This window comes from Puntigrus tetrazona, chromosome 11 (assembly GCF_018831695.1).
Source record: "Puntigrus tetrazona isolate hp1 chromosome 11, ASM1883169v1, whole genome shotgun sequence".
Taxonomy (NCBI): Eukaryota; Metazoa; Chordata; class Actinopteri; order Cypriniformes; family Cyprinidae; genus Puntigrus; species Puntigrus tetrazona.
In genome coordinates this window covers 19,782,711-19,796,534 of record NC_056709.1, presented here as the reverse complement: position 1 = coordinate 19,796,534, position 13,824 = coordinate 19,782,711, and the positions used below count along the sequence as shown (strand labels likewise).

The following is a 13,824-nucleotide window of genomic DNA, read 5'->3' as shown; positions in this document are numbered from 1 at the left end:
GAATTTGGATCCTGAGACAACTGCTCAAGAATCACTGGAAATCAAGCCATTCACCGCTTTTTTTAGACTTTGACTGTACATTTTTAAATTTCAGTATAAAATTTGATCCTCCAAATGTCACAGAAGCCCATAATGCAGAAATAGTTTTTTTTTTTAATGCGCACATGATTTAAAGCAGAGGTGGGAATTATTCAGGCATAATGCAATACTCATTTCTTGTAACTAACATCTCACTTCCTCTTAGCTCATCCTTCCATCAGTCTTTGCTTTGTCTAATGATTGCAATTTTGGATGCACATTTGACTGTTTCTTGGGGGAAAGTCATGGTTTCATTCCTTAAAATGTATCTGCCCTTTACCCAGTGCACTTTGTGGAACATTTTCAGAATATAAACATAATATTTAATGTCTTTTTTTTATAATCACTAGGGGGAGACAGTGTTGCAGTTGTTTTATTTTTTCTGAACCACCAGTTTCATTGCACATTTTTAAGGTCTTTGGCTTGATCTTACATGTTAGAAAAGTTCTTAGTATGTAGTGTTTCCTGCTTTCCAGCAATGCACCTTCCATTACATTTTTCTTTTCTGCATTATTCCCAGTCCTACATGACGAAATCAAAGCATTTACAAGTTAGCAGACACTTTAAGGTTTGCATTTTTGCCAAAATATTTACCATACATGTTTGTAACAATACAAGGTTAAGTTAATGACATAATGTTCATTTTTGTGTAGACTGTTAATTTAACTACCAATGATCATGCATTTCCTTCATATGAAAATGAGCAGTTTTATTTTTTATTCAAAAATATACATTAAACTGATCACATAAAAGTGCTATTTCGAATAAATGTTGTTTCTTTGCACTTCATACTTAGCAAAGAATCTTGAGAAACGTATCACAACGTCCACAAAAATATTACCTGTTTTCAGTAATAATAAAAATGGTTCTGGAGCACCATATCAGCTTATTGTTAAAATCATTTCTGTAGGGTTATGAGCCTGGAGTAATGGCTGCTTTGCCATCACAAGAATAAAATACATTTTAAAATATAATAAAATAGGAAAAATACTTTAAATTGTATGAATATTATGTCAATTATGTCAAATATTTACTTGCTACAATCAGCTTTGATTGTATTTTACCAAATAAATGCTGATTGCAAACTTTTGAATGATTGACCACCATCATCATCATCATCATCATCATCATCACGTGACTATGTCAGAGCACCATATCCCATAACAAAACAAGGGACATGGGTCCCAGAGTTAAAAAAGTACCTTGCATGCAAGTTGCTTTGCATATAATGCTCTTCTGAATGAATTACTGGACATTCATGTGACATTCATGTGCATCTGCACTTCATCTGCATCAACTGACTTCCCTAATAATTTTTTTTTTTTTAATACAGTAATCCAAATGTATCAATATGTGGCTTGTAAAGCATGTTTATACACGTCCACATGAGTGTTTTGCTGACCCAACTTAACCAGTGATTCACCACACTCCTCCAGACTCATTACATTCAGCGGCACAATCAGATGAGACGGAAGAGGACTCGAGGAAAGAGATGAGGGACAATGAAGTCCCCTTGTTCCTCTCTCACGGAAGCTCACAGGGTTTAGGTCATTTAGGGGAACTGGAGGGGGTAATAGACAGAAGAGGAGAAGTTGTGGACACTGTACTCTGAGACTTCATGACTAAGGATTTCCCTGTGACTGCTGATTGCTCTCCCTCTCTTTTTCTCTGTGGCTATTGGTCACGAGTGGCGGCGCTGTCAGCCAGCACAGCTTCTAGTATAAGAGCCATGCTTCAACATGAAAGCTCAGTATTCTGTTAGGACGCCACTGGGGTTTGGACTTACATGAGGATTGTGTATCTGTGACAAATACGACGAGAAAATCATTGACAGGTCTACAACTGCATATGAGGTATGAAGAGTGAATCATTACCGAGATTTGTGTATAATTTTATATCAACGACCTTTAACGAGATTGAATATTCACTTTGTTGGATGCACATATTCAGTGGTTGGGGAATGCGTTTTATTGGATGTCTTAACTGAGATTTACTTGGCTTGTCATTGTAGGTTTTCTTAAGCATGTTTGGTTAACATGGATGGGTGGCTATTTAAAAGAGATTATATGTCGATTTGAACTAACTTTTATTACGTTGGTCTATTATTGAGAGAGAAATCAGAGGCAAACATTCCTGGACAGTGCTGAATTTAGAATCAAAATCTGCAATTTGGGTTTAAATATGGTAAAATGTTATATATAAAATCTTATTTTTTTGAGGGTCAAATATTGGCAGTATTAACTAAAATATACACATCAACTGTAGTCCCTGGAAAGCAGTGCTTGCTCTAACATCTCTGCATCCATTGGATAAAATGATTGTGTTTGGATATATTAATGTATATTTTTTTCATCAGCTTGGCATGGATCGTCACACACCTTTGTACCTTACCTCAATGTGCAGAATACCTTTACTCGCTTGCTGGGTCTGTAAATATGAACGCACTGTACAAGTTTAATTCTCACAGTTTGGAAAGAAGTTTAATTAGATGTTGCCAGTTTAACCCAGATATCAGATGTACATATAAATAGATATATCCTCGATGCACCTGTTGCATTGTTACTTTGATCGCTAGAAACAGCACAGCCGCAGCTATCTGCAACGTTGTCATCACTCCAGTTCATCCAGCCAAAGCCAGAAAACTCTTCGTGTTACTCAACGGGCAAAGGATGGCCACTAATACAAATCTCTGTGTCTCTTTTCCAGTTTTTCAGCCCACTCATAAGCAGGCACCTAGTCATGTAGAGAGCAGCGCGTGGAGGACACCCAGATCACTTTCAGCACTTTCTACACAAAGAGGTAATTGTCAGATATTTCTCACAGAGATAAATGAATAAAGGCACAGAAAGCCATGGAGAATACACTATTCAGTGCGTGTCTGAACGCAGCTGGGCCTGTCTGTTAGGACAATCCATTGGATCGTTTATACATTTTCCCGTAAGCATCGCCAAAATTGGAAGTTGCATTAGGTCACTATGGGGTTGTGATTTCCTGTTGAACGAGTGAGCAATCAGTGACAAGGGTTGAGTAAATAAAGTGCCCTCTCAGTATAAAATAGTTTATATAAACAAAAAATGCATAAAAAGCAAATCTACAGTGGACATATTGACACAGAATTTAAAACTATTTATGGTCCTTCCGAGTCCATGAAAATCTTCGCACGTGGCTCTCACAAACTTCATTTTACAAACTTCTCAATAGCAGCATTGTCTAATAATAATAAACAAATATATTTTCCATTGCTTCAAGCTTAGAGGTCAAACAGTAATATGCATGTCAGAGAAGTAGTTTTGTGTTGTTTATGTGTGTTTTGAACATTTTGAAACAAGCCGACCACAGGTCATTGTAGCCACCAGATAAGAAAGCAACCTAAGTAAGGTTGCTAAGTAAGTAAACATCTGAAATGTATTGTCACAGTTGTGTCAGGATTAAGTTGTCTTCCGCTGACTAGCATTTACTTAAAACTAAGGAAGGTCAACGAATGTGTCTTGCTCATGTAAAAGCTGGGAAACCTGAAAGTGTTTGTCCTCTTCTGATATTTAATGAATTGCCATTTTTTTTCCCATTCTTATTGTCATTCTTTGGTCAAATGAAACAGTGTATATCACTTTTGGAATTAGCAGAATCGGTGACTATAAAAGCAGAAGTTCAAGAGATGTTTATTTACTTGATTGTGAGAGTTTGAGAGTGAGGTAATCGCTGTGTTGATGGGAGCCCAAGAAGCATGACCAGACTGCACATGACACAAGCATCATTTGGGGATTTTTTTTTTTCTTGAAATCATGGGACCCCAGATGATATTCAGTGATTTAATTGAAGTCCTCTACACTGTTTAAAGGATTTCTTAGTCTTGTAATTTATCATACACAAAATATCGGTACGATATAATTTATTATGTGATATTTGAAGGGAAAATTTCAAACATTCTGCCAAAACCAAACAGGTAAGACCTTTGTTCATCTTCAGAACACAAATTAAGATATTTTTGATGAAATTCAGGAGCTTTCTGACCCTGCATAGACAATAACAGAACTACTATGTTGAAGGCCCAGAAAGGTAGTAAGGACATCTTTTCATCATGTAGTCCAGGAGTGGCAAAGCTTTCCCCTAATCAAAGACACCTGAACAAGCTAATCAAGGTCTGAAGGGTTACTAGAAATTTTTATTTTTAATTAGGTTTGGAGCTGAAATCTGCAGGGCTATGGGTTACAAGAATACTTTTTGTACACAAAGAAAACACAATGACAGTTTCTTCTCTTATCGTGTCTGCCTCCAAAATGCATTCACGACATGCATGCATGTACATTCCTCTGCTACAGTCCCAGAATGCCAGCTCTACGTCAGAACGCCGGCTCCATTTTGGAGAGTACCCCAGAACAACAAAATTGTGATTGCGTTCAGTAGAAAGCATGTGCATGCTGAATGTAAACAATGCTGATTACGTTGATTATGTTCTGGGGTACTCTCCAAAATGGCAGAAGACAGAACCTCAGGGAGATTTAGTTAATGACAGAATTTTCAATTTTAATTAATGACCAAATATCCACCTTTGAGTGAATTATATTTTTAAGATGTTGTTTTTTTTTTGTTTGTTTGTTTTGTTTAATCATAGCAGTAACAGTGAAGTTTTTCATGCTACACATTATAATGCAATATATGAGTATAAAAATGGGTATAAAAAATGTAGTAACTGCACATTTTTTCTCTCACAGTTGTGGCTTTTCTTGCAATTCTGAGAAAAAATGGAATAATACATTTGTCGCTCAGCTCCAGTTGAATTCCTTGTAGTGTTTGTCACCTGGTTTATTCCAAATCATAACCCAAATAAGAGCAGCTTTTCTTAAAACTGACGCTCTTTCTTATCTTGAGGAAAAAGAGGAAGGAAAGGGTGCTGTAAAGACACTGGCAGAAGGTTCATCCTCCTACTTGAGAGCTGCCCTTCCCTTGCCCGTCCCATCGAATGTTATCCCAGCGAGTGTTAATCCCATGTGCGAGTGTGAATCCTTAGAACATGCCAGATAAGTTGGCCAGAGCATGGAAAGTTCACGGTGTGCTGCAGAGGCATAGAATTTACACACCGGCGGTCTGTTCCCCCGAAGGAACAGGGTGTCTCTGCAAACAGGAACAGAAAGTGTGGGTGTTATTTTTGGTTCCGCTTGCTGCCTTCTCACTGCATTGCTAGACAGGGTGGGTGGTAAATCAAGGGTGGGCATAATACGGTTCTTTTCCAGACCCCTGTCCTCTCATACTGTGCAGGTTACAGAAGAATCCAAAACCCAACTGAAACCCAAGAGCTATATTCAATACTATATCTGCGTATAAGCTGTTACTCCCCAAAGTTGTGAATGAGCTCGTATTTGACATTATATTTGATCATTACTGCAGATTGGCCGTTGAATGAGGCAAACTGATCGGTTGTTTCCTCTGCTAGCTTCTTTGGCTAATTGCATTGTAGGAAGTGGTTTCCCTGCTGAGACAAATCTGCATATGCTGGTTAGCTTGGATGCTGGTTTAAGCTGGTACTTTTGCTGGTTTATGCTGGTCATGTACTGACAAAGGACCAGCATAAACCATCTTAAACCAGCATCCCAGCTTCAAAAACAGCATATGCTGTTTTGTTCAGTAGGGTTTAGATTTTGTAAACTATAATAACTATGGTCTGAATACACTTTTGAATGACGTTATTGTATAAAGAAGATTTTTGGTCTATTTACTGTCTACTAGAAGATAATTTGCTAATTATGACTGATGGGGTGTATTAGTTTACTAGTTGTCAGATTTGCACGTTTCCTGGAAAAGTTGTGTTTAGGGTATTTGTTGGGGTATTGGCCTGGTGGTTAGTGCATGTGCTCTGGCACATTGCACAATGGTACTTGTGCAGGCAGTGTGAGTTTGAGTACTTGTAATTTCCTGATTCTGTATCCACCCTGTTGTTTCCTTTCTCCTTTATCACTGTCTTTATGAATTAAGCACGACATGCATGTACTTTTCAACTATGCAAGTAGAAAACTTTTTGCAGTCACCGCTTCTAAATGGCTAGAATAACATGTCAATTTCTCAGAATACAACAGTATGGACTATTTCTGTCTGCTCAGCATATGTTCAATAGTCTCAGAAATTCTGAAAGAAAAGATGTATTTTTAAAAGATAATTTCATTTTCCAGAAAACACATTTTTGCGATTGTATTTATTAATTTTTTTTTTTATTTAATATACTGTAGCATTTTTTTATTTACAAAAATGTAATCATTACAATTTGCTAGGTTTTTAATTGACAATAATACATGAAAATTCAGTTGTATTTCTGTCATTTATTTAACTTTTTTTTTTTTACTAAATAGATACTGTTATATAGTTCATACCTTTACATTTACTTTTACATATAAAAGACGGCTTTGTAAGCATGCAGGTGTGTTTGGATGTCTTTATAAGCTTTGTGACCCACTTTTTCCTATTTTTTGTTCATCCTTTGATGTAGAGATGCCTTGAATTCAATGGCTACTGTGACAATAGGGCACTTTGATAGCTGGCTCTGTTTGGATGCATCTCCATCGGGGCAGTGTATGCCTGGCATTCGCTGATGGGCGGTTGGGGGAGAGCAACGTCACAGGAGGAGGTGGCATACGCACAGAGCAGTGTCAGTATATGCAGAGTAAACACGTCACTGTGTACAGGGCTGAGCCTCAAATCCTCTGTTGATACAATAGTGATACAAGAACGCCCAACTCTCAGTATCAGTGGACTTCTGAGAAACAGCCATGCTATCAGCTTGTTTCTTCACTGGAAGAGCTTGACCAGTTACTCATTAGTGGTGTTTGCTGAAGCTATTGCTCATATTCATACCAAAGTTACAAAAATTCGCTATTCCTATCCAGATTAAGAAGTAGAAGTAGAAATTACTATATTTAAGCCATTGATAGTCTGAATCCCTCAGGGATGTGCCGTATGCTAGTACTAAGGCTAGGCGATATATCGCATTGGATAATCATGTGCATCTAGTCAGTAAAGCTGGTTTCTTGATTAGCGGTAAATCTCCATCACCTGTTTTCAAATGGAGATTTTCTGCTAATCAAGGAACTGCCTTTAGTGACTAGATGTGCATGATGGTCCCATGCGATATATATCACCCAGCCCTGGTACCATATCAGTTACTGGCTGATATAAGAGATATTGATATCATAGACTTGTTATGTTGAGGGGGGGCTCCAGGAACGTGGCCAGGAACCACTGACCTACCCCACCCAGCCTGACACAACTACAGTGCACTGACTCAGCCAATAGTGTGAGTTTGTGGGAGGATTCGCTGTCTGACCAACAACAGATTGCTTGCATTGTTTTCCGAAACATCAGACTTGTATTTGAGTAAAGTATGTTTCACACTTTTCAGGTGTGGTCACAATGAGCCCGTCACAAAATATGTGTAGGAAAAGGAAAAATTCACCAAACAGTAAATGCGACCACACCTTTGCACAGGGCATATCTACAAAGCCGAATATTTTAGTGCATCTTTACATAGCAGTTAAAGCTGCTCTGCACCGGCTCAAAATTTTGCATAAAGATGCAATGCAGGATACAAGCCTGAGTAAATAATACCTCCTCTGAACCCTTATCAAAACACAATATTGTGATAAATACAAAGATCTGCCATGAAACTTTAAATGGTGCTGTTCGATACATTCAAACGACATCATTAATCATATGGCACAAATAATTGGTGCTTTTCATATCATCAGCCAACGAGCTTGCTGCTTAACATTCAAATACTCAGCTAGTGTCCGCTGTAGCAGCTACAGCACATTTCAGAAACCCTTCACCATTCCTAGCTCCACCTCTATAGGTCTCCTATGGGGTGATTTCATGCATATTATTATGTTTTTTTTTTAAGTATGTTATATGTACAGCTGCAGTTTTTCTTACATACTGTGTACGTTTTGGCAGCAACAGTGTAGCACGCCTATTCTGCCAAGATCAAGCATATTAATATTGCCATATATATATATATATATATATATATATATATATATATATATATATATATATATATATATATATATATATATATTTATAGTTGTCATGTGGCATACATTTATGCCACCTCTGATGAGTATTCAAGTGCTTCTGTGTCATCTATGCAGTGAAAATTTGTCATTAAAGTGTTTTTTAGAAAAATACTAATGTAGCTCTAGTACCACATGCATCTGTTATCCTGCCTCAAGTTTGAAATCAATTACCAGCAGGTTATTAAGCACCCTGGTTGTCCGGTTTTGTTGTACATCAGTCTATCTGTTTGCGAGACAGTCCGTCCCAAAGCTCCGCTCTCCTGGAACTGAGTCAACCTCTGGCCACTGCCCTGGTGACAAAGCCTGAAAGTGTTCACTGACCAGTGTGAACCACAAAGCTTGTAGTGTGTGTGCCCCCCTCCACCACTGAAATGTACACTGTGGGCTAAATACTGCTTCAGTGCCGTCTCAATAGGAGCTGCTTTGCTTATTGTACCTCTAGTACAATAAGCTTTTCTCCATAGGCGGCCCAGTCCCTTTCCTCAGTACAGTTTGTGATGTGGTTTTACCGAGATGCACCAGATGGCTTTATCTAACATAGCGTGCATACTCAGCACCCCATCTTTTTCAATAAGTACACTTAAATTCCAGTTCCTTTTTTTTTTATCTTTGCAGCAATGTCTCCAATAACAGCAAAATCATGCGTGTTTGCATATTGGTCTTCTGTAGCACCCCAAAAAGAGGAACTCCTTCACTTAGGGACTCCCCAGGACCGCAGAAGAAACAGGGTGTTGACCTTTCTGTTTTGTGGGGTGAGGAGGGTTTAGAGGCATTTCCAAATTGAAAAGGCCATTCACATGAGCTTATATAGAAAGGAAAACCACCACCTGACCCTCACATGACTTCCCCATCACACTCAACGTTACTTATGAGCATTTATTTAGAGCCATCAGTCTTCTTATAAAATGCATCACAGCTCGAATAAAAAATGCCCTAGGCTGTTGATAATCTTATGGGCAATTTAAGGACATGAAAATGACATAATGTATGCATCAACAGAATTTTCTGTTCATTTATTTATTTATTTATTTCAAAGCAATTTTTTTACTGTATTGATGATTCACATTTTTTTGTTCATGTACGCTTAATTCTGTTCTGCAAGCTGGTGTGTGTGTCAGCTAAGGATGACCCTGCTGGTGCTGCTTCATAATTTCTTTCTTTTGTCTTTTGTCTTTACAAAAACACAGTAAAAACATTAATAATAATACAGCATTTTTAAATAACTGTTTTCTATATTATAATATATTTTTGGAGGTGTGCTCATCAGGACTGCATTTGTTTTACCCCAATACTGTAAAATATCAGTTAACAGTTAAAAAAAAAAAAATGAAATCTTCTTTTAATATGCTAATTTGGCAAAACATTTCTTATTGCTATCGATGTAAAAAAAAAAAAAAAAAAAAAAAAACTCTCACAAAGTAATAATTTGATGGGTTTTTTTTCAAGATTCTTTGAGTGTAAATTTTTAAAAACCCACAGTTGTTAGAAATCCATTTACTTCATATTCACTTCCTCTTCCATATTTCCTTTGCAGACACCCCACCACTCTTCGGGCTGGACTGCACGGTGACAGCAGCCCGCCCCCCGCGTCCCCCAGCCATGTCGTCACGCATTGGCCTGCGCCTGCAGCTCATGCGGGACCAAATGCAGCAGGAGGAGCAGCGGGAGCGGGAGCGGCAGCAGCAACAGGCAGCATCCATGCATTACATGCAGCATCGCATGCCAGGCCCTCCCGCTCCCTCGCCAGCCATCAGTGCACCGACACACTTCCAGCCGCCCATGCAGGTGCCTGTTGAAGTGTTAAAGGTAGTGACTGCATCTCACATTTACGCTTATGCATTTAACAGACACTTTTATTCAAAACAAGTTAAAAAAAAGGGAAGAAAAGCAGTTCATCAAATAGCTAATAATGCCAAGTCGTGTGACCACATTGACCAGTATGATTCATCCATCGAAACCTGTCATGAGGCCAAGGCATTCTATTTTTGTGGAAATACTCTGATTGGCTGATTGTTAGTGGGATATGCCTTCTCCCTTAATTCTCGATAAATTCCCTCTAATCTTTCGCAGTTCTGTGCTTTGGGGTACGAATGAGCTTCCCCATGACACCCTAATCTTGCTTTCCATTGGGTAATTAAGCGCTCTGGCTACCCTAGTGGTCCCAAAGGGATGAATGAGTTTTAAGGAGTGCACGAAGACCAAATTAGGCAAGATTAGGTGCCCCGGAAATCTCCTCTTGTGTTGCGGTGAAAGAGTAGTGGGCAAAGTCCAGAAGTCAGTGGGTCATGCAGGACTGACCACAGCTTTAATGTGCCGGATTACATTTCAACCATTATTTGTAGGAGCCTGCAGCCAGGTAAGAGGAAAAGACAGAAAAGAGGTGCCAGTGTGGTGTAACATATTTAGAGATAAGATACAGGAAGAATTCTTACAGGTGGCATGCTTTTGTGTGATTCTGCCATTGTTTTCCTGGGTTGTTATCAGTTAGTTTAAAGAAAGCAATGCTGTGCTCAGCGTACACACATGGAATTTTGAGTTTGGGCGTGTGTGTGATGTTACGAAACTTTGTATTGCACCTACATAAAGTTAGTTTTTTTTTCCAGATTTCTTTTTTCCTTTCATTCTGATTTCAAAGCCTGACAAAAAGGCCCACAGTTTTTTGGAACCTATAAAGCTTCTTGCCCTCTTTTGAATAGTCAGAAAAAGTCTAGTTACTTGCTCAACAACTTTGTGTAACCAGAAACATTGTTAAGGTTTGTTCAACTTCCTCAAGACAGTAATCTCTGACAAATTAACTGAATCATTCAAACTGAACTTCAGATTTAGGAAGTGTTGACATTAGAGAAAGAGTCTGACAATCATTTCGACTGACACTTTGTATCAACATTTTCTACTTTTATCAGTTCATAAAAAGCAGCAATAGTAATATCATTATAAATAATAAAATAGAATGCATATAGTGATGTTCTTGTTATAAAAGCAGAAATTAAGCCAGTAAGATATTATTAAAAGTGTCACCAAGGACTCATCTAGTTGATTAAAAAGTTGGGAAATATCAACACGATAAAAAAAATGTTTTCTATTTTAATCTGTTTAAAAAAAAAATTATTTGTAAAAGGAACATTACATTTGAACCCTTCAGAAATCATTCTAATATGTTGATTTGGTGCTCAAGAAACCTTTCTTGGTAAAACAGTTAAGCCGTTTAATATTTTTTGCTTTTTTCAGAAAGTTCAAAATAACATTTATTTGAAATGGAAATCTTGTGTAAATGTTATTTACTTAAAGTAGTTGCTTTAAGTTAATTTATTTTAAAAAAATCTAACAGACCGCAAATGTATTAATGGTAGCGATAATTTAAAGTTCAGTTAAAACAATATAGTTACACTTTTATGTTCCTTAAATGGCAATAAATTGTGCCACTAGCATGTTGTTGCTGCCCTCCCATGCAGCCAACCATGTGTCACCTCAGGATTAAGCAACAGCAGATCCTGTTTCACACAGTGCCGTATCATTTAGCTGGACATTTACCGCCACTGTTCCTAGATTGAATAAAAGTATGTAAAGAAGAGCTCCATGTTCCAACTTCTAACCACAACTAACCTTCTGTAATTTCACCTCTAAGAGTTTAGAGCAACTGGCCCTGCTCGAAATGCCTTTACATAGCATTCATAGAGGGATTTAACACCAGGGAAATGTCCTCCCAGACAGTGTCCCCACTTTACAGCTTGTGTGTGTAAATTGTCCTGTAAAAGCCCTCTATCCTTCACCTTAAACTGCCAATAAAAGTTTTACTTTTTTCTTCATATTTGTTAAACTTGAAGTGAAAGTACTTGGACTGGGATTGAATAATTTGGGAGCTAAATTGTAAAGCTTTCCACTTTATCCACTAATCCCGAGGCTTGTTTTCATTCAGGAATGTGGTATTATGGCTAATATTTTCCATCTGCATACAGACAGTTTTGCTGATATGCATGCTTGCTAGGATGTGAGCACAGTCGTGCACGGCAATATGTTGTTTTATTAACACTTAAATACATTTTTCTTTTCATCTGTGCACATCTGTTGCACGTTTTGTATAATGTCAGTTTTGTGTCCTGAATGACTCTGTTAAAGTCATAATCATCCTAAACCTCCATTAGCAGGCGCCTGTGTGATTCAGAGAACCTCTGGAGGCTCTTTCTGCCACCTGTGTGCCTCATACATGCCTAGATTTATACCCCACAGTTACATAACAATCTATAACTGTGGCTTTGAAACATATCTGGCTGGGCCTGGAGGCCTTGGCTTGATTTTATTTGTAATGTGCAATGGTGACAGTAAAAACACTGTACTTTCCACTGGAATAGTAAGTCATTAGACATTAACGGTGAACACTGTGATTCAGTGTGTAAGTTTACAAAATGCAAGTCATTGTATTCTTACAGTTTTTATATCAGTCAAAAATATTTCCCCTACCACTTCCACTTCAAAATCATTCAGTATAATCTTTTCATTGTTTGGAAGTCTCTTATGCTCACCCAGGGCTGCATTTGTTTGATCAAAAATACAGAAAAAAACAGCAATATTACAGAATATTATTACAGTTTTTAAGAATTCTATTTTATATATGTAATTTATTCCTGCAAAACCTGATTTTTTTAGCAACCTTTATGTATTCAGGGTCACATGATCCTTTAGTGATCATTCTAATTTGCTGATTTGGTGCTCAAGAAACCTTTCTTTTTATTATTAATGTTATATTTATTTTTTGACAAATATAAATGACAAAAGAACAACATTTATTCAAACATTCTAAATGTCTTTACGGTCATTAATGATCAGTTGAATGTGTCCTCTCTAAATAAAAGCACTAATTTATTTTTCCAAAAAATTTAGACCTTAAACTTTTGGAAAACAGTCTACTATTTTATTTCATTTCATTTTATTTTTACAGGTGCAGACCCATCTTGAGAACCCCACAGACTACCACATTCGACAGTCTCAGCGACAGCAGGTCAAGGAGTATCTGTCCACCACATACGCCACCAAACAGGCTGTACATGCCGTCACAAGCTTGGTACAGCCCTCTCCACCCACCATGCCCCAGGGCCAGACAGGAACCGTCCCACCATCCATGCCTTCTCCATGCATGCGCACTGAGCAGCTCATGACCTCTGCTGGGAACAGCGCACCCAACAGTCCCATGGCCATGCTCAACATCGGCTCCAGCCATGAGAACGAGGTAGTATAGCGTTTCTTCATTTTCACAGGATTGTGGTTGTAAACATGTCTAGGCATGTTTCATATGAACGCTTTTTCCCATAACACGTCATTCGTCATGATTCATTTTTTAATCTTTAATTTACAGTTAGTGTATCTGTTACAGTTTTATATTTAGCACTGTAGTTCCTCTTTGTCATTTACTAAACTTTAGGTTTCTGTAAACTCAATGTCTTGCTCATCTCTCGTACACCATTTGCCCTTTATTTTCAACATTTCTCACCCCTGGTGGATGTTTTTTGCTCAGATGTTTACAAAGGTCATGGTGTTAACTAACTGAACTTCATTGTCATTGGAGTTTAAGTGGCCAATTATGGCCGTGGAGGTATAATTAAAGATTAAAGAGTGACAGGGAACCCTAGACAGGACAGCCCTTTGGAACAGAGCAGACTTTGGTCCTTCCTTCCTTCCTCCGCTCCCAATG

General features: G+C 37.9%; 1 protein-coding gene across 3 annotated transcripts in view; it reads left to right on the top strand.

The window, feature by feature from the left end:
* The window catches only part of tfeb (transcription factor EB), a 31,675-nt gene that overhangs the window by 8,397 nt on the left and 9,454 nt on the right, over positions 1–13,824 (top strand). Inside the window, exons 1-4 of one of the 3 annotated variants that reach the window (XM_043252062.1) lie at positions 1,750–1,931; positions 2,785–2,877; positions 9,673–9,944; positions 13,075–13,362. In XM_043252062.1, coding sequence (XP_043107997.1) covers positions 9,738–9,944; positions 13,075–13,362 — 495 coding nt within the window. In that variant the 5' untranslated portion in view covers positions 1,750–1,931; positions 2,785–2,877; positions 9,673–9,737. Of the gene's footprint in view, positions 1–1,749; positions 1,932–2,784; positions 2,878–9,672; positions 9,945–13,074; positions 13,363–13,824 lie in introns of those variants that run through there. The other 2 variants (XM_043252061.1, XM_043252063.1) reach the window with 2 other exon arrangements.